This window comes from Lampris incognitus, chromosome 2 (genome assembly GCF_029633865.1).
Source record: "Lampris incognitus isolate fLamInc1 chromosome 2, fLamInc1.hap2, whole genome shotgun sequence".
Classification (NCBI taxonomy): Eukaryota; Metazoa; Chordata; class Actinopteri; order Lampriformes; family Lampridae; genus Lampris; species Lampris incognitus.
In genome coordinates this window covers 32,345,211-32,366,719 of record NC_079212.1, presented here as the reverse complement: position 1 = coordinate 32,366,719, position 21,509 = coordinate 32,345,211, and the positions used below count along the sequence as shown (strand labels likewise).

Sequence of the window (21,509 nt, the reverse complement as noted above, 5' to 3'; positions counted from 1 at the left end):
TGAATTTGACACTATAGTTTTGCATTTTCAATCCATCGGGCTTGACATTTTAAATGATTACATAAACGCCAGACCATCATCCATAAAAGGTTCACCACGAATCAACAATCAGCAGCAGCTTGTTCTAAAACTGCTGATAGGCGTTCTTTTCAAAACTGGAGTTTGATTTGTGTTCTTATTCATATTTAACACTGAACGATAATGGTTATAATTCAGATTTATTATGTAGCACCTATGAAGGATAGGTTCTTCTCTTTCTTAAACCTGGACCTCACTAAAATGTTTCCTCAAGGGCAGTGTAGGCAGTATTGAGAGACTTTGCAAATTTGCTGAATCCTCTCATTTTGCCTCAACACAGCCTTGCTGGACCCCCCCCCCCCCATCAAAAACCATTATAGCATTTTCAGATAGTTTTAATGGTTCGATTGGGAACTGGGATGGTTTTTGATGGTATACAATAAAAATGTCTATTTGTTGTGTCAAATGCAAACCAACAGATCATTTGCTGTATAGGAAACCATCAGGATAAGGTTAGATCAGTGTCCAGAAGCACATGAAAGCCTAATGTTTAAATAATGTGTAAAGATAAAATGTATTGGAACTAAATACAAAGGCATATTGGTTATTTTGAGTGTAGTCTTAACAGTTGAGTTATTTTCCTGAAACGTGCTTTCTAGGTAACATCATTCAGAACAGTATCATGTTCTCATTCTGATTTTCTCTAAATACATCTTTCTTTGCTTCATTCACATAACTGTTAGCAGCTATGCAGCTCTGCTTGTGTTGCATCTATACCCGTAAAATTATATCGTAGCGTATTATTATTAATTTGTCAGTTGTTTTCCATCATAAGGAGGTGCTACTTTTTCCTGTTTTTTAGTTAACTTCCCTCTTGTCAAGTCAATTTTATTTGTCTAGCCCAATATCACAAATTACAAATTTACCTCAAGGGGCTTTACAGCAACACAACATCCTGTCCTTAGACCCTTGCATCGGACAAGGAACAGCTCCTTAAAAAAAACAACCTTTAACCGGGAGAAAAAATAGGAAGAACTCTCAGGAAGAGCAAGAGGAGGGATTTCTTTCCCAAGACGGACAACGTGCAATGGATGTCGTGTTTACACAATTTACAGAATTCAACATTGAAAGAGGATAACAGAATTATAATGGAATTATAAAATATATGAAGAATATGAGTAAATATGAAGAATATGATGAAAGAATATGATGATGTAAAGACAAAGGAATAAAAACAGTATAAATTAATAACAAATGTCAAACATTCTCGGTCATTTTGGGGCAAAACATTATTCATGGAAATAGAGGCACTACCTTTGAACATGGTTCGGCTGACAGACCTTGAGGTCATGACCCTGCAACATTTAGAGATAATGTAAATGGCTGATTTTGCCAACAGTCAGCCATTGTATGCCTTCCATAGTCTGTTTGCTCTATATCTGAGGTGGCATTGTCCTTGTACTGTTTCCATATGTGCTTCCAACATTGCTCTGCACCAGTGTCACCCTGACATCTTATACACATTCTGCCCTTGATTATAAACAGATTTTAATTTTACTTAGGGAAATATGCCTTATTTCAAGTAAATTTTTGCAACAAACATCTGAGATGGTGGGATGGTGCATTTGATTTGCTTAGAAGTACAACTGGCCTTTGCCATCACATACTCAAGAATTCAAGTCCCCGAGTATGTGATGTGGGTTGCGAGCATCTTGGATGAAGACAAAATGAGCTGTATTTGCAAAGGGAAATAAGCTCTCCATTTGGAGCCAAAATTTGTACCGACCTGGACTTCAAACAAGTGCCCTTCCTGAGGTTTATTCCTATGTTTCCCCCCGTTAAACTTTTTTTTTTTTAGGGAGTTGTTCCTTATCCAGTGCGAGAGTCTAAGGACAGGATGTTGTGTTGCTGTAAAGCCCCCTGAGGCAAATTTGTAATTTGTGATATTGAGCTATACAAATAAAATTGAATTGACTTGACTTCCCCTAAACGGCAGACTTTGCAAACTTCCCGATTGTCCCGAAAGTGCACACTTGACATGACTCAAAGGGAAATGGTAAGTAAAATGAACAGGAAACTCCAGCTCTTTAGAATACCTTTGCAGTTCTGCTCAGCCCCGCTACAGTTAACTTAAGGACAAGACTGTAGTGATGCAACTTCGAAGCAAAAACCACAGGAATAGGATTTTTGCCTTGATGATCAGTATCTGTGCGTGTGTGTTTAATGATGGATCTGTTGCTGTCTGCACCAAAAAAAAAACCTTTATTTCTCAGAGCTCCTGTTCAGAAAGTAGAGATCCATATTTGATGTAACACAGTAAATGAAGACTAGGGCACTGAAGTGAGAGAGAGGCTAATACTGTACAGGCTGCCTCTGTTGTGCAAGGCTAGGAAGGAAGAGATCCCCCCCATCAGAAAATAAAAGAAAACGAATTAACTAATTTCTCGACTTTGTTATTATTTTCTCTTTTCTTTACCAAAAGAAAAAAGATTTGTGTAGAAACAACAAAAAGAAAATGTTTTGCATTCGGGTCCTCATTGGCACCTTCACTTTAAAGCTAAATAAAAAAGAAATCTGGATGAAATTAAAAATGGTGAATAACACTTCTCATCTCAACACTTCAAAATGTCATTTGCAGATATAACGGATGAAACAAAAGAAACCCGAACACAACATCTGTTGAAAGGATTTAAGTTATAGCAATACGCACACTGTCAAGTGTACAATTTGTCAAGGTTCATTTGATTCTAATAAAATACTTTTTTTTTAAAACCCATATACATTTCATATATTTATTTTTTGGGGGTATATGGATCCAAAAATAGACATTTAAATCATAAAGAGAGAAGGAGGAGATAGGGGCACAGAAATAAAACCTGTCAAGTTACGAATGGTTATCCTCTGTCCCTGAGGAGAGAGAGGGAAGAGAGAGAGAGAGAGAGAGAGAGAGAGAGAGAGAGAGAGAGAGACAGACAGACAGACAGACAGAAAGAGAGGGAGGTGGAAAGGAAGGCGAGGAGCTGGGAGGGAATTGGCCAAGCTATACAGCGCAGTATGACTTCCACTTTAGCTCATTACACACGTACAGTCGTGATCAAGGCACAGGGATCTTCTAAAAGTTTTTTTCTTTTTTTTTTCAATAAAGTTGTACAAAATAATAGATTTTACAGTCTGTACAAGAATAATAGATCAGCAGTAAAGTAAAGACGGACACACAAAGGAGCCAGAAGTGAGTAAAGGGGGACAGGAGAGATGGGGGTTGGGTGGGGGGGGGGGGGGGGGACAGCGGTAGGAGGAATGAAGGGGCATGGTGGTGGTGGTGGGTGTTTAACCATATGAGAAAAGATTAGTGTCCCATTTGCTTTTGTTTGTCTTCTTTTTTCAATTGAGGATGACGACTGTTATATTAATTTTCTAAACAAAACAAAAAACAAAAAAAAACAATGCAATGCCGGTAAGGTAACAGTGCAGGAGGGGGGTAGATGTCAAGGGTGTAGTGAGTGAATGAGGAGGTGGTGTGTAGGGAGGAGGAGGATTGGGGGATTGGAGGTGGTGGTGGTGGTGGGGGGGGTGAGTGAGAGCGAGGAAAAATAAACTTGTCAGACTGGATTGAAAGAGAGATGGGGAGAGAGAGAAAAAATTAGTAAAACAGAAAGGGGGGGGGGGAAAGAATGACAAAGTGTCGGGACGATGGAAAAAAAAAGCGCACAGGGCACAATGGCACAAAGGTCCACACAGACAAAAACAGCTGTGGAGACAGTAAGAGGGTCAATAATGACAAGATGAGTTCTCTTTAACATATAAGGTACTGCACTGTTGAAGGATGCTTTTTGCACTCCCATTAGTCGAGTTCCGTAAAAGTTGGCATTTTTTCTTTGCTTTTTTTTCTTTAAATTTCAATACATCCTCCTCGCTTTTGCCACCGAACAAGGCAAAGTCAAGGTGGCAAGACAATCCCGCAGAGAAGGTGAGGGAGCAATGATCTCCATCGTCCCCCGTGTCCAAGGCGTCCAATCTCCGCCAGAGAAATTCACATCGGTGTTGGTCCTGTCCCTTTCCCGAACCCCCCTGTCCCACCATGACTTTTAACTGTCCACAACACGGCCCCGGGGTCCTTAGTCAGTCAACATGGTAACACTGCTCCGTGGGGACTGGCTGTGGAATCAGTCAGTCAGTCACTTAATCTCAAAAGCATTGCGCTGCGTGCAAGCCAGTGAGATAGAAAAATCAGTCGGTAAGACGACGAACCAGCCAGGAAATCAGTTGGTCACTCGTAAGCCCCCCTGGTGGGTGGACTAGTTCTTTTCAGGACTCGCTGGCTAAAAGGCAGCTCAGGCATGGCCGGTGGCCATGCAGTCCAGTAAAAAGCATGGGTGTGATATTTTTCTGTGTGCGAGCTGATGCTGTGGTCGAGAAAACAAGTGTCTGTTTGTGTGTGTTTGCAGAAATGAAGTGCATCTGTGACAGGAAAGACTTCTTGCATTTTCGCATGTGTGTGCGTACGCCATAAGATCATTTCGAGTCCTGAGCACAGTGCTTTTTCTTTTTTTAAATACAGTGGAGTTCAGTTGATCTGATGTGATGCTTTTATTCTCCATATGCAATAGTTACCTCTTTCCAGGGTGCGCTGTTTGGTTAGGTGTCTTTATTTTTTATCTTAATCTCAGGGAGAACATAAAATAAAAAGACAAAAAACAAAACAAAACCCAACAACCTTAAATCTATCCAGGTGGATAAGGGACCAGGCGGTGAGGACTGAAGGATATAGGGAACAAAGGAAAGATGCAGGCAGTGGGTGGGTGGGGGTCATATCAGGTCAGGTGAGGAACTGGGGCTTAGCTGAGGATGGTGGCGACAGTAGGTGCAGTAAGTTTTTTTGTACCTCCCTATATTTCCATCCAAACAGCTGTTTCTACTGCAAATATGGAGGTTGCATCAGAAGAGGATGGGCGGGAGAAGTTCAGAGTTCAAGGCTGAGAGTTCGAAGTCCATCTGTATGTGTGTGTGTGTGTACATGTGTGTGCGCGCACGCATGTCTACATGTGTGTTTTCGGTCCCTGTCCTCCGTTCCTTCATGATAACTTGTACTGCTGCAGGAGAGGGGAGTTTAGAGACTCAGTTCAGGGTTCAAAGTTCAATCTTTTTCGTCGGTTTATTTATTTACTCTTTTATTCTTTTTTTTTTTTGTGTTTTTTTATTTGGCAATAAACCCATCTCTCTCCCATCACAAGAGCTCGTACTGCCGCAGGTGCATCCGCTGGATGATGTCTCGACAGTCATTGAAAACGCGGCGGATGTTTTCCGTGTCCACGGCGCAGGTGAAGTGGGGGTAGCAGTAGTGTCTCCCGTCCCCGCTGGCCGTGCTGATCCTCTGTTGAGGATGAAGAAGACATGATAAGATGGTGCAGGAGAGTGAAAACAGGAAAGGAGTTTGGTGTGCGCTTCAGATTAGAGTGACAAAGGTGCACATTGAATGTTGAGATGTAGTCTCCAGGATTGGTCATGTAATATATGTGTTCATTTTTTCTCAGTTCATAATACACTATAGTGATGGACACAGCTAGACATGTACTTATTATTCAGGTTCACTTGTTACAAATAAACTTGCTCATACTAATATACAAACAAAATGAAGTAAGAACTGTAACGGATAAAGTGTACAGGTTTCCTCTGCAACCCACCAGGAATTCATCTCTTATGAAGTACTTTGCCCTTGTGACGCGTGGATCCTCCCCTGGTTCTGGTGACGCTGGAAAAAGAGAAGAGATGAGGATTTTCTTACAAGCTACACAACCACAGACTTGTGTGTGTCCAGGAGGACCTTCCAAAGCTGCCCCCTTGTGGCTGCTTTAAATGAATGCACACGCACGCACGCACATATGATTGCCATATTTTCCATGCCTCAAAATGAAAAGCAGGAGTAGGTGCACAAACGTTTTTTTTTTGTTTTGTTTTTTTTTGCATGCCAAACTTCTACAGAAACAAAGACATTTATCTGAACCATAAAATGGCTACAATGATAGTTTTTCTTTGTTCTGACTGGAAAGAAAGTGCGACAGATGTTTTATGCTTGGTAAGATAGCTTGTAACAGGTTGTGAATTGTTTCTTTCGTGCAGCAAAGCCATATCTGGCACAAGTGATGAAAACTGGGACATCTTAGTATATCTCTCTGGGACATATCAGGGCACTAGTTTCCAGTTGGGACTTCTCTGGGACAATCAAGGGTGTCTGGGCACCCTACTTTGCAAAAGAAATGTCACATCGTCTCTTAAAAGATTCATTCCAAAATAAGACATCTACGACCTGGGTAAAAAAAGTGAAAACTGTTCAAAATAAATGAGCAAATGTATGGAGTAAAAAAAAAAGTCAAGTAATTTTTTTGAAAAGGTTAGTGTGCAACTCATGTCCAACTTTAACAAAGAGAAGTCACTTTCACAGAATGATTCTCATGTATCATGACTTGACCTGAACTTGACATAAGATTTTAAATGCAAATTATATACAGAGAGATAAGTTTAGTGCTCATGTATACCCACATTTCTATCAGAATCAGAATATATAGAAAATCAGTTTAAGTGAAAGTCTGTGTGCGTGAGGTAGTATGACAACTTTAGCAAAATGAACACTCTTATCCATCTATCAATTGAATGAACTGTATCCACCCCCAAAATGACGCTATGACAATGATGTGAAACATCATAGAAATTACCATTTCAAAGGTTTCTATCTGTTTAAACGAGTAGTTACGTATAGCACATGAAAATGAGTTTGTTCAAGTTTTGAGTTCTGATTTTTTTTCCTTTCTTTTTAAAGGAGAGTGGGCAGTCCACTCAACTTTTTTTATTCATTCAGTCAGGAGGGGGGCCGAGTAGTGGAGATGCAGGAGAGAAAGTTCCCGGCCTGGGGCAGCAGAGATAAACATGTGACTGCAGAGGCAGCAAACAGAATCGCTAAACTATCTCCAAGTTAATTGAAGTCCAGATTCAAGTTATTTTTAACTATTAGCAAAGGAGGCTCGGCACATTCGAGGAATTCGAATTGGTGGGATCGACATTACCAAGATGAAAGGATTATAAACGCAACACATTCTAAAGCAGAAAACAACAACAACAAACAAACAAACAAACAAAAAAACATAGATGAAATGGACATAGATAAGTGCTGTTTAGTACTTCTCATAGGCTTGTTAAGTCAGCACTGCCATAGCACTACTGCTCACCATCGTCTGGTGTGGTGTAGCGAGCAAACTCTGGAAAGTAGTCCTCAATCTTGGACTTTCCCGCCAACACCTTGTCTGCTAGCAGGTCCTGTTTGTTAAGGAACAGAATGACAGAAATGGTCCGCAGCCACCTGCAGAGGAAAGTGAAAGCATGTTTACTCACTCGGCAGTGAAGCAGCAAAGTGTGTTGGTTTGTACTTGAGCTGGAAGAAATTAAAGAACATGAGGCATCTGATGAGGTGGCTGAAATTACTGAGAGACAGAGAGATCCATCCGTAAGACAGGTGGACAGTTTGACAGATAAACAGACAGACAACAGATGATACAAAGGTAGCTCCCAACATGTAAATAAAGAAAGAGTGAGAGAAATACAGACAGATGGACAGACAGATGCATAGGACTAAAAGATAGTGTGCAATACAATTTTTTTTCCCCATACTGTGTGCATATCTTTGCCCTCATACACTCACCTGTTATTCCAGATGTTCTTAAAGAGATTGAGGGCTTCTTGTAAACGGTTGGTCTGATTGTCCTCTCTGATCACCATGTTGTAACTGCTACTGGCCACCACAAAGATGATGGCCGTTACATCTGGGGAGGGAGGGAGGGGGGAAGAGAGAGAGAGAGAGAGAGAGAGAGAGAGAGAAGGTTAAGGCAGATAACCCCAGAGATGCACAGAATGAAAGAAAAAATTAACACAGTATGAAAGGAAGAGACCAATAGAAAAAAGAAAGAACACAAAGAGAAGGAAGAATAGACTGAGACAGGACTACACAAGGGAGTGACAAGGTCAATCGAGTAAGAGACATACATAGGAGAGGGGGAACGAGTAATAATAGAGTGAATGGCATGCGAGCAGAGGAGGTGGGTTAGATATGAGGGGAAAAGAGCAGGAGTAGCAACAGATATGAACAGAAAATAAATATATCATTTGAATTACCGTTAAAGCACTGGATCCACTTCCGGCGTTCATCCCTTTGGCCGCCAACATCAAACATACTGTGTGGATAAGAGGGTAAGGCGTCACAATTAGATAGGTGACATTTTTTTAGATTCATTACGGTCATCTTGTGCAGAACATATGTTTCACACACAGTTTCTGACTTAATCTCATGCTCTCTTTAAGTGCATAAGTGTGATGTTTTGGGACATGTTTCAATAATAAAAATATCAGTTGTGAGAAATCTGTCTTATTTTCTCATCATACTGTCATCACTGCAGTGGCTTAGTATCTCTGCATATATTTTGACCTAACTTTTTGATTTAATAGACTACAACGGTTTTTTTTTTTTTTTTTTTTACTCACTGGAAATTAACTTTGTCCACTTGGAATCTTGTCTCAAAGATTCCTGAAGTCAAGACTCTGCACCGCAGCAGGTCCTGATAACAAAACAAAACAAAAACAAAAAGACATAGATGAAACAGCAAACCAAAAATCTGATTCATGCATTTGGATGAGTTTACACTGCAAATTTCTTCTACTAAATTAACAGGTAAAAGATACTGTTTAGTCCTGTACTCACATTCCAGCTTGAGACATTATGAGAAAGCCTGAGGGAAAACTAGAACCGGTCACTGTGGGCAACTCTGGTAAAGGTTTGTAGAGTGCATCAGGACTGTGATTTGATTGCTTCGACAAATCCCTACATGTGATTCATTTGTGATGCTTTGGATAGTTTGTAAAATTTTGCATGAATAATGGTCTTTAGGAATGTTTATAGGTCTCATGACCTTTGTTACAAACCAAAACTAATTCCTTGAAGTTTTAAAGAGTATATCTAGAACACCCCCCCCCCCAAAAAAGCTTTTCACTATGTTGACCTTTATTTATCTAGGAATGTTGAGTATACAAGCTCTTTTCCAGGGACAACCTGTTTCACATTCATGATCCTCCACACATTCAGAAACCACAGTCTTCTGCTGCTGACCACCGAGCAGCTCCACTGAGCAGCTCCACTTCAGTGCCTTGCTAAAGGGAACCTTGGGAAAATGCTGTGGGTTTACTTTAGCCAGCTATATTTTTTTCTACCCACCAACACATGATCAATTCTGGCTGTTTGGCATCAGAGTATCACTCACCTGATCTGTTGGAGTGTAATCACTCTGTTTCACAATGTCAATCTTGTCTAAAAAGCTGCAGAGACAAAAGAGGCAAACATAGTTAGGAAACTAGTTTGGCATCGATATCAGTTATATGGTGAAACTGATGGGAAATATTAATAGTTGTACAGCTGGACCAAAGTTTACCCAAAAAATGTCTTAGAGCAGACTTCTTCACTAAGCAACTGTTACAACTCTATACATGACACTTAACATTCTTCCATCTTCCTGTTTCAGCTCTATGTTTCAATTCACAATAAGATTAAACACACAAACACACACAATCTTTGCAAACATTCCATGCATACAGACAGTGCCATTAGACTTTCACTAGCATTCTAATCTTAAAGTTTAAAGATATAAAATGCGTCATTATAATTGCAAAAACATTTTTTTTTGTCAACTAAAATACTGACCAGTTTTGCTATCATACAACATTAGATAAAGCCCCCCCCCCACACACACACACACACATTTTACTTGGAATGATGGAAAGGCCTCTGACATGGCATTTAGGTCATGTGACCACATCAGTCTCTATTCAGTGACATGCTCTCAGACGGGATATGAGCTCTCTTCCAGTGAGACCCTTGTGTTCCAATCCATTGTAATACAAACATTTGAAGGTGTCATGTAACTTCTACCTGAACCCTGAACTCTAATGTAAACAATGTAAACAACAAACAAATCAAAACAGACACATGGCTTGGCCACTTCTCAATTACGACAAACAAGGTAACAGATTGTAATTATTTCCATGCTGTCAGCAAAAGAAAAAAGAAAAAAAAAGCTTTATAGAGGGTGGACCTATTTAAATACTGTTCCTGAAATCACCAAGGAGCCATTTAGTTTTGGAAATTTGCCATAAACAACTAAAATCCTCAATATCTTACCAAAAAACCCAAACAAAAAAAACTGAAACTGAAATAACAAAAAGAGTGCAGGGGAAAAAAATCCCCAACTAAAGTGCTTGCTTACTTTTTCTTGCTTTTTGCCCTCTTTACAGACGAAACTTACCATTCCCCTACCCGTTAACTTATTTGCCAACATCGATACTTCAATATTTCAGATTTTCTTAACATAGACACTTTCATATGCATTTTTGGACAGTCACATTTTACTGTTGTTTTGGATCGTCACGTTTATGTCCTTGGATCTGTTAATGCTAGGCATTCTTCAGAGGAAGACTGCTAGCATGTAAACACACACATGTTAAACTTGAACTCGAAGTGCATGTGTATTTCTTCAATGATAGCACAGTATCAACCAGTATTCACCAGCATATCAATCGTTCCTTAGATTAACAAAGCACTGGGGACTCAATCGGTGCTTCCCACAGCGGCCGTGGTGTGTCCCTGCATGCTGCAAGAGAGTGGAGGAGGAGGGGGGAGGCAGGAGGAATGCTAGGCGGGTGACGGAGCTGGAATGTGACACAGAGCATTGAAATGTGACAGGAGCAAGTTCAGGTGAGACAGGAAGGCGGGCTGGAATGGAACCAGTTAACCTACCCTGCCTTCTGGGAGACTGCAGTCAGGGAACAGAGATGAAGAAAGGGAGAGAGGGAGGTGTGTGTGTGTTTAAAGTGCATGCATCCATGTAGGTATATAGGCAACCATATGGACAAAAACATACAAATAAACAAGGCATGCATATACACATGTAAATGCACAAAGACAAAAACACAAACATGCACATAGTAATTGGGAAAGGTAATAAACAGCGAATGTATTAGAATGAGAGAAAGGGAAAACAGACAGGGGGACATAATCTCATAAAGAGAATGAAGCAGGATGGAAAGAGATATAAAGAGAGGGATAATGAAGAAGTAGTAATGGCAGAGTACTGGTGTGTGTGTTTAAGAGGAGAAAAAGTTGAAGGGATACAGACTGGTAGGAATTCACCTCTGTAAGTCAAACATGCAGCATGTTCGGGAAAACGTACAAACACATCTGAAATTATGTTGAGGTAGTCTGGACCGGGCTGCACCAATCATTTGTAAATTTTTTGGTCAGTTTGGTCAAGTACTCGTTTAAGCTCTTAGAACCAACAAATGAGGTGTAAACTATCGATCTGCTCATTTGGGTTGCACCGCTCAAACGCAAGGAATGTCACAGTTAGTAAAACACTAGGATGTGCAAATTGTTACTATACAAAAGCCAAAGCAACCACGCAATAACAAAAATTGTTCACCCATGTAAATATGGACATTCACACCAGCCTCACAAGCCAATAGCAGGTTAAGTCCACATCATCATATATATCCAGGGGAAATAGCATATCACATAAAAAAAAAAAGAAAAGAAAAAAAGCCTATCACGTAAAATTTACTGACAACATACTTTCAAAGTAATAGTTGATCCAAATTCTCTTAGTGGGCCATGTCTTTGCATTGCTGCAATGATGTTGTGTTGTTGTTATTGCTGTTGTTTGCAAATAATTTGTTTGGAAGCATCAACGCTATGGTTAGGTGTAAAGTATTTAGCAACAACTAAGCTCTAAGTAATAATAACTAGTAAGTGTGGTGCAACCCATTTTCATTGAGTGTGGATGAAACATGGACTTAGTAAAACCTCGCACTACCACTAGGCTAGTTTGGACTTATAAACAACTGGTGCAACTGGTCCCTGTTGCATCCAAACACATACTATGTTAAATTTCTGTACATTCAAACATGCATTAGACTGTTGAAACAGCAGACAATAAGAGATGTAACCACGATCAGCTACTCCTAATAAGCTCACCTCCCTGTTGCACAACAACTATTTTATCAGAGAGCTAATTTTATCCCCTAAATTTCAATTTAGTCTTTGCAGAAAATGTGAATCGGAGAGAATGAATGTGTGAGAGAAACAGAGCGCATGTGTGAGAGGCAGAGAGCAGATAGAGACAGATTGTGTGTGTGTGTGTGAGTGTGTGTAAGGGATTGTGTGTGTGTGTGTGTGTGTGTGTAAGGGGGGAGGGCAGAGGAAGGATGTGTTTGGGAAGACAGAGTTGGTGCACGTGCCAGACAGGAGAAGAAGTGCACGTGAGAGCACAAATGAGAGAGGTGAAGTGGTAGAGAGAAAGACATTTAGAGAGAGGGGGGGGGTTAAGTAGAGACAGACAGGGAGAGATTCAAGTTTAACTGTATAGCCCAGTCTCAGAGGGCTTTACATTCACATAGTGAGAGACAGATAGATATAAATATAGTAAACAAGAGAGGGACACAGAGAAAGGCAGACAGAGAAAGGTGTCGACAGATCGGCAGGAGGAAAGAGAGGGAGAGATAGTGACAAGCGGTGGCAAAACCAGATCCAGAAAGTAAAAGTCTGAACCGCGTATTTCCTCCACTCGCATACTAAATCAACTGATATCATTAACTAGTTTCCCCTACCTCGCTGACGAGCGGTGTTGATTACAATCAGCTGGTTAAGTACGTGGGTGGAGTAAAATACATGGTTATGACTTTTACTTCCTGGACCTGGTTTTACCTCTAGACTAGGTGACAGCAAGAGAAGGAGAAAGGAGGAGCGAGGAAAAGACAAGACGGGAAGAGAGAGAGAGAGACAGGCAGCCAGACAGAGAGAGACAAAGAGCATGCGAGGGACAGAGAGACGGAGGAGAATGAAAGCGTAGTGGTGTCTGTCTGACATTACATAGCACATTTCAAAAATAGCTCTCTGGCACCCTGGCCTCCAGCACGGTTACCATGGAGACTCAACCACAGGCACTATTAATAGTCTATCAGCTCCCAATCTACTGTGGCTGAGCTGGAAAAGAAAGGGACAGACAGACAAGCAGACAGAGGGGGAGACAGACAGACAAGACAGATCAACACACGGAGAAACAGACAGGCAGGCAGGCAGGCAGACAGAATGAAAGTAGGAGAGGGTTACTAATGTGAAAGTGAAGGAGAGCTTCAGGGACGACAAATGGAGGAAATGAAAGCAAGACGAGGCTGTGTTAGCTCGTGAAAGGGTGAGAGAGAGAGAGAGAGAGAGAGAGAGAGAGAGAGAGAGAGAGAGAGGGGAAACAAAACGATCGGTCTACCCATCTAAACCACCCCCCTGGGCAAGGGGGTGGTCCTCACCTCACCATCCAGTTAAAGAACAATGAAATGCAAATCATTCAAAGCTCATGTAACATCTACCTTAGGTGATGATCATAAAAAAAAAACCCGTTTTCACCCATAGCTGTCTTAGTCTGCAGTTTAGCAGTATAAATGTCATGTAACCACATGTAACATCCCTTTTTTCAGCTATCTCTTCAACCATCTTTACTATGACTCAGCTACTACCGCCATGTTTGGTCCACGACACTATAAAAAGCTCCTGTTCAATGAAAGCAATTCAACTCCAAGTTTGAAAGGCTCAGTTTTTCAAAAAAACATTTTTTTCTTACTTGAAATTAAAGTAGGCATCATTTCTGTGTTATGGCCAAAGTTTTTGATCCCGCCGCTGTCGAAACCCAACTGAAATCACAGTTTATGGTCTCAAAAATACACAGGCACCAGTTAGAATACCAACAGCTTAATTTTTGGAGAAGATTTACCTCCAAATAAAAAAAAAAAAAAAAAAAAAAAAAAAAAGGAAAGAAAAAGAAAGACACTTACTCAGAGGGAGCAAAAGAGAAAGAAAGATACACAATCGGTGAGAACGAGTAGAGACAGCAGAATAGTACATCTAAAAGAGAGGTGTCACTGTTTGCACGTGTTGAGACAAAGATAATCAGTCGACACAGCGTGTTGTTAGTGTACATATTAGCCACCGTGTGTGTATGTGTGTGATGACACATAACTATTTCAATTCCTGGTTCAGGTTATATTACCCCGCCAGCTGGTTTACTGTAACTCCACCAGTTTATAGTTTATTGTAAATGAGAGACAAAGAGAGTGAGTGAGAGAGAGCGAGAGAGAAAGACCCTAGTGCATACATGTATATCTAGAAACCATCCTTGCAAGGTATTTTAAATGCATGCTAATATGATTTCTTGTACACCATGTTACTCTGGAGCTCTTTTTCAGGTCATGTTACCATAAAGTGCATGGCTGACTGATACGAGACACCTGAAGTTGTCTTGTAAGGCCTTTTATAAAACTGGCAATCAGCCATACCACCATGAAATTTCCTCAGCTATAACGGAAGCTTAAGAAAAAGTTTCCATTAATTTTATGGTGTGTTGTGACCAAGTTGTACTCAGAAATGTGTCAGACTTCCAATGTGTCTTGACTAGTGAACACTAATCTGATTTATAAGGTATAGTCATCGTATTTTGTCTTAGTGTCATTGTCACCACTGTTATTCAAAAGATGGGGTGTACACCCCAGCCTGATAGAAAGTTCGTGTCACATGTTTCAAGTTTTGTTTGTGAGGCCTTTCCACCCAAGCAAGTAATAAATTAATGCAACATATAAAAAACAAACAAACAAAACAGAGGTCATACCATCATGAGCCTGGTTTAACTACTATGGATACTTACTACTGTGCACAGTCGATTAACTGGTACTCGTTGGACCTCTCGTAGCATGCCTTGACGCCCTCATCCTGCCACAGTTTCTTTGCGTGGTCATAGAACTCCTGTGAAAGAGACAAAGTAAGAAAGTAATAGAATGACAAACTATAGAGGAAGCCTGCATAATAACAGGGATCATTAAGCTGTATCTGTTTTGGAATAAAATTAGCCGAAAGGAAACGCAGAACCAAGGACAGTTTAAATACAAAACGGTATTATGAGACCTGCTGTGCAAGGACAAATATGTCCGTGTGATAGCATATTCACAATATTTCAGGTGCACATTGTGTGTTTCTGTTTCAGTGTGTGTGTGTGAGTCAATGTGTTTAATGCGATGGGAAGAGTCAGCGAATCACATTTTTCACACTAATCATGAGCGGTAAGCTGCAGCTCTGTGTACTGCAAAACATCTGCTAAACAGCAAATCGTTTTTATTATTTTCAAGGAGTTCTTTGACTTGATGTATTTAATACTTGCTCTTTTTCTACTCTTATCTGCATTCTATTCTCTGCTGCTGCATTGACCAAATTTGCTCATGGGGATCGATAAAGTTGAATGTTATCTAATCCCCAAGTGTGACTACAAAACAGAAAGAAAGGAGGACAGGGTTCGTCTGTCTTGCATGGTGTGGTGTGTGTGTGTCTTAAGTGAGAGCACTGGGCACTCGGCATCTTTGTTGACATCACATGCGGTGTACGTGGTGCCTGGTCGATACCTGTGTACATGTCCGTAAAGATAAATATGGGTAGAGGGAGAAAGAGGCACATTCCAACATGGCAGAGGCACCTCACTGGACTAACCAGCTGCTTGGCTGGGACAATGTGTGGCCAGACAACTTTGCAAGTTCTTACAGATTCCCTGAAGCAGCAATCCTTAAGATTTACATGCAAACAAATTTGTTTTTTTTTAAAACTTTCTGGGTGTTTAGGACAGCAGTTAAACCACGAAGACCCAAATAATGAAAAAAAAAACGTAGTTGCTAATTTTTATAGTTATTGTTCGTTGGGATTTTAGAAAAAAAAAGAGCAGTGCATAGGATTTGACATCCTGATCATAGCAGACAAATGCAGAAGTAGTAGGCAGGTAAGCATCGAGCTTGCAGAAGACTTTTACTAACCGATACCACAGCATCACCAGCTAAAATTCGGTTCAACCGTATCTATTTTGTTTGGTGTTGGGGAAGGTGCTGACACAACAGCACTTGACAACTGTTTCATCTCAAATGGATTTGTGGGATTTGGAGTCGAACACCAGTGCTGTTACTTGTAGCCCCACAAAAGCCAGCAAAAAAAAAAAAAAAAAAAAAAAGGAAAAAAAAGTGACAATTTTCTCAACTGTAGATTTAATCTAGCTGAGCGCAAAACTGTTGTGGTTTAAGGACTTGAGGATATAGTTGGTGCAAAAAATACTGCTGCATTCAGCGCATTAAGTGTGGTAACTGTAAAACTTGGTCAGCAGAACTGTCACATGCAGATAATATGGGCAGGTGCACAACAGATGAAATAATATACACAAAGAAAATAGGGACTGCACACTGCATGTTATGCTCGTATAGGGCATGGATTAACAAGATCAAGGTTTTATCCACCAAGGGTCTTCAATCTGTATGACACACTCAGTGTATGAAACCTGTTTCACTGGTAATTGTCAAACCAATTAAACTCTGGAGTGGGTGTTTTTCACTGTCCACAAAAGCTGAGATTTCAAATTCATAAGACTGAAGAAGAAAGTGCAATTTTGAGCAAAATAGGCAAAATAGAGATGGTGTCTGGGTAGCGTAGTGGTCTATTCCATTGCCTATCAACAAGGGGATCGCTGGTTCGAATCCCCGTGTTACCTCTGGCTTGGTCAGGCGTCTCTACAGACACAATTGGCCGTGTCTGCGGGTGGGAAGCCGGATGTGGGTATGTGTCCTGGTCGCTGCACTAGTGCCTCCTCTGGTTGGTTGGGGTGCCTGTTCAGGGGGGGGGGGCTGGGGGGAATGGCGTGATCCTCCCACACGCTATGTCCCCCTAGCAAAACTCCTCACTGTCAGTTGAAAAGAAGCGACTGGCGACTCCACATGTATCGAAGAAAGCATGTGGTAGTCTGCAGCCCTCCCTGGATCGGCAGAGGGGGTGGAGCAGCGACTGGGACGGCTTGGAAAATAGGGGGAAAAAAATCCATCCATCCATTGTCTTAACCACTTATCCTGTTCTCAGGGTCGCGGGGATGCTGCAGCCTATTCCAGCAGTCACTGGGCGGCAGGTGGGGAGACACCCTGGACAGGCCACCGGGCCGTCACAGGGCCGACACACACACACACACGCCCATTCATTCCTAGGGACAATTTAGTACTGCCACTTCACCTAACCTACATGTCTTTGGACTGTGAGAGGAAACTGGAGCCCCCGGAGGAAACACACGCAGACACGGGGAGAACATGCAAACTCCACACAAAGGAAGATCCGGGATGATCCACCAAGGCTGAACTACACCGGGGCTCGATCCCAGGGCCTTCTTGCTGTGAGGCGACCGCGCTAACCACTGCGCCACCATGCCGCCGGGTAAAAAAAAAAAAAAAAGGCACAGAGATGTGGTTAACTTTTCCAAACTGCTCAGCAGATATTTTATTTATGCATGCAATATCATCGTAGCTCAATTTTTACATTTTGTAACTCCTTCAAATTTAAAAAAATTATTTAATGTTTCACGTCTCTGACTCTAATCGATTCCTAGTAAAAAGCACTTGGGTATCATTGTCCCTATTTCAGCCCGTTAAAACAAGACGCCAGTACTGTTAAGTGTCGAAATTTCAAAGCTTATTCAAACCATTTCTTGGACACTATCACTGCTATGCAGACAGGTTGAGTTTTATAGGACCAAGGAAATGCAATTCTCTACATTATGAGAGATATGATTAAACACTTTTCTTAAACTTTGAGGCGGCATTTCATTTCGGACACGCCTTACAATTTTTTTTTGTCTTTAACAAGGAACGTATAATCTAAATACAACTTGCACATTGGTTGACTTGCTGGCATGTACACACAGTGTGAGAGACAAAACAAGAATTACAATGGCCATTGAAAAAGTAACTGGGAAAAGTGATAATTTTCATCAGAAGTAGACTGACAGACGGTTTTACAGTAATGACTGGAGAATTGAGTGTTCACTGAAAAAACTTAGGTACTTTTTTCAGGTAATCCATATGTCCGAGTATGCAAAACCCTGTAAAGAAAATATGACAAATTACAGTGAGGCTATAGACACCAAATTAAACGGGGGACATTTTTTTAACCCCGATCTCCAATGGTTAAATTAATCCAACCTGGGCAGCTGTTTGAAATTCCTTTACTGCTCAGTATGTACTGACACAGAAACTTTTGATTGAGCAATTACCCTCAGTTGATAGATTACATTTTCACAATTTGCACCGCAGAGTTTGCTTTTTTTCTTACTGCTCTATCTCCCAGTTTAATAAATCTACTGGTTACAAAATCTAACGTCAGGGTAAACCAAGCTCTACTGTATCAACAGAGGTTCAAGTTCCTGGTTTTGTTGACGTAAAGGTGTCCGTGTAGATAAGGTGTGGGCCAGCTAAATCAGCCCAGGAGTGTCAGTTAATCAACAGGAACTTTGCGGTTGATGTGCCCATTCACAGGATTGAATCCAGGCCAAACATGGGCTACTTCCTCATTTCAGAAAGGGAATGTCCATTTGCACACATCTTTGCTTTGCACTCTCTCAATGTATGATGGAGTACAATGGTTTACCCTACAAGAAAATGTAGGAGCTATACATGGCTTAGTAAACCACATAACCAAAATTAATTAAGACTTATTACAGTTCAGATTAAGACTTATTGCAATTCAGACTGTCCTATTTGTTGTCCTGCTCACTCTAGTGTTTTTTTCCTTCACTCTAACTCTTCATCACAGATGCTTTTTATGAATGCTCTCCCTCTCTTGCGAATCCTGATGCAAGACAGAATCCACTTTTCGCCATCCTGTTTTATAACTCGGAAACTATGCACCGCACTTAACAAAGAAGTACACCAAATAAGCAAATTCAAACAGCGCACCCTCAAACACATAATTGCTTCCCATCAAATGGGCATGTGTTGGATTCTTGAGAGAGCAGGGTGGTTCTTTTGGCTTGAGAGACCATCTCATGAGTGCAACGGTATAAAAGATTTGATAACCAAAACAGTGTTAAGTCTGCTTGAAGTGTCCTTGGGCAAGACACACAATCCCTAACTGATTGCTTGATATATGCCACATTGGACAACAATGTAAGCAAAATGCCTACAATAAATGAATGGATAATAAATAAATAAATAATGAAAACAACTGTGAAGTCAAACTGACCCGAGTTTTACAATGGCAAAGGCTCATCTGGCATTGTATAGTATGTGTATTTCTTACAATGTACTGAAATTTAGAAAACAAATGATCGTCTCAGCTTGCATTCACCTTTTCTATCATAATATCATAAATGCACCCTATTCTTTGTGCACTCAGCTTGACCATGTTGGACTGACAAAACAGACATCTCCACGATTAAGTCCGAGGTAAAAAGCCAAAAAAAAAAAGAAAAGAAAAGAAGGGCAACAAAATCCCATAATCAGGGTTTGTCCAGACCTTTGTTATTTTAACCAAATCAGGCATATAAATTGGCTTTAACAGCAATAATGTTGCCCAATTACTGAGAAAGATATCTTGTAGTTTTGCGTCGATTCTTACTGTGTGTGTTGTGGGGGCTCTCCATTAATGAGTTCTTCATGAAGGCAAACTCATCATGTATTCTACAAACAGAGTCCTCTTTTATCATCAGTCATGTGCTTAAAGCAAAAAGCAAAAAAGCAACAAAAAAACAAACAAAAAAACCAAAAAAACCTTCCCTCTCATCCCCCTCCTTGATTTAATGCTTTCTCTCTAAAAGATCTCCCCTCAAGTTCTCTTCCTTCTGTAACATCTTCTCTCTTTTCTCTCTAGAAACTCTTGATTTAAGTTGTCTTCCAACCATGTGCCATTGTGGGTCAAGAGTATGTTTGGTTTCCATTAATGCAAACAAACACCAGCAGCTCATTTCAATGACCGGTAACTAGCCGAGGAGGACATGGTGGCTTAATTCAGATGGTATCGTCATAATTTGTTTTTGGTATGTACATTTTCAACATGAATGTGTAAGCACATGAGTATTCGATTTCTCCCTAACATTTTTAGAAAAACAGTGCAATTAGCATTAGGGAGGCACTCTATGACAACGGCTGACACAAACGATGCACACTGCTTACAACAGTCATGCCAGTTAGAATACTGGGGGATCAATGGGACCATCACACAGCATAGAGTCCTAATTGTCACAAAGTTTTCAAAAGACAAAAAACTGCTTTGCATAACTTAATAGTGTTAATTAAAAAATGTGCACCTGAGTATGAATGTTTACTTCATGAGCATCTGGGAAGGAAACTGACTCTCTTGGCCCATCTCACATCGGCGTTTCCCCAAATTTACCAGACACACTGGCTGTTTAAAACTTACCAGCCAGCGCCAAACTTTACCAATATTTAGCTGTTGGTTGGCATTTATTTCTCATTCTTACTGGCAATCTTTTCTATCCCCTGTTGACTATACATTTGTACAAATTTGAAAAAATGTCCAATGTCTAACTGCTGGGCTACACCATGTGTGTGCTTTTTGAGTCATATGTCTCTCGCAACAGAAATTCTCTGATTTTAATCAATGCTGCTGTCTAGCCCCACCAGTACATAAGTGACTCAAATACATCCGACACGTGTCACTCCAACCTGTTCTTTTTAAGCGTCATGTCTACTTTTACATATGTGAGTAAACAAAGCACTTATTCATACTATGTAAGCTTTCTGATAAGATACATTTCTTAAATTTATCATATTATCATTATTATTAATATTAATTTTGCCATTTTCATATTTTATAGCAATATTATACAATATAATGACTAAATGAATTCAAGATTACTTTATTTGTCCCTACAGAAATATGTCTTGGACATAAAGGCTGCCACATAAAAATACATACATTATAGTGCAGTAATAGACAAAGTGTGGCAGGAATGAGGAAAAACACATGAGACCAAGGCGAGTTTGATGTTTATTCCTCAACCCCAAAAACCAACTGCAGCAGGAACAACCCTGCCCCGGCGAGCCCGGGAACGTAAACCACGCCCCCAGCTCACATTCCTGCTGGGGGAGAGGCATAGCCCCTAGTGTCCGCCACACAGGCCCCCCCCCGAACACCCAGAAGGGACTCCTGGAAAGAAACTTAGTGTCTCACTGGAGGCTTAAGCAGCCTGCCATAACGGCTGCGCCGTCCCTCAGCCGAAACAGTAGGTGAAACACAGTCCAAAGCCGGCTGAGAAGCAGAACGCTGAACCCGTGAAGACACTGCCGGGGTCCGGGAAGGAGGACGACCCCGACGGGGAACCTGGGCCGGAAACACAACTTCGCCTGCCACCCTGTGCGCCGGTTTAAGCCTATCAAGCGTGACACGCTCCCTACGCCCACCCATATCTAGCACAAAACCCTTAGGACCCGTCTCAAGAACCCGAAATGGGCCATCGTATGGGGGTTGGAGGGGTGAGCGGTGAGCATCATGCCGTACAAAAACAAAACGAGCCGACATGAGCTCCGCAGGCACGAACGACCGCGGAAAACAG

General features: G+C 41.0%; 1 protein-coding gene across 1 annotated transcript in view; it reads right to left on the bottom strand.

The window, feature by feature from the left end:
* Positions 1-2,261: 2,261 nt before the first annotated feature.
* The window catches only part of LOC130134086 (guanine nucleotide-binding protein G(s) subunit alpha), a 53,726-nt gene continuing 34,478 nt past the window's right edge, over positions 2,262-21,509 (bottom strand). The window contains exons 5-12 of the mRNA XM_056302151.1: positions 14,796-14,893; positions 9,318-9,372; positions 8,545-8,618; positions 8,179-8,237; positions 7,709-7,829; positions 7,239-7,369; positions 5,700-5,767; positions 2,262-5,389 (exon numbers count right to left, since the gene is read on the bottom strand). Coding sequence (XP_056158126.1) covers positions 5,243-5,389; positions 5,700-5,767; positions 7,239-7,369; positions 7,709-7,829; positions 8,179-8,237; positions 8,545-8,618; positions 9,318-9,372; positions 14,796-14,893 — 753 coding nt within the window. The 3' untranslated portion in view covers positions 2,262-5,242. The remainder of the gene's footprint in view (positions 5,390-5,699; positions 5,768-7,238; positions 7,370-7,708; positions 7,830-8,178; positions 8,238-8,544; positions 8,619-9,317; positions 9,373-14,795; positions 14,894-21,509) is intronic.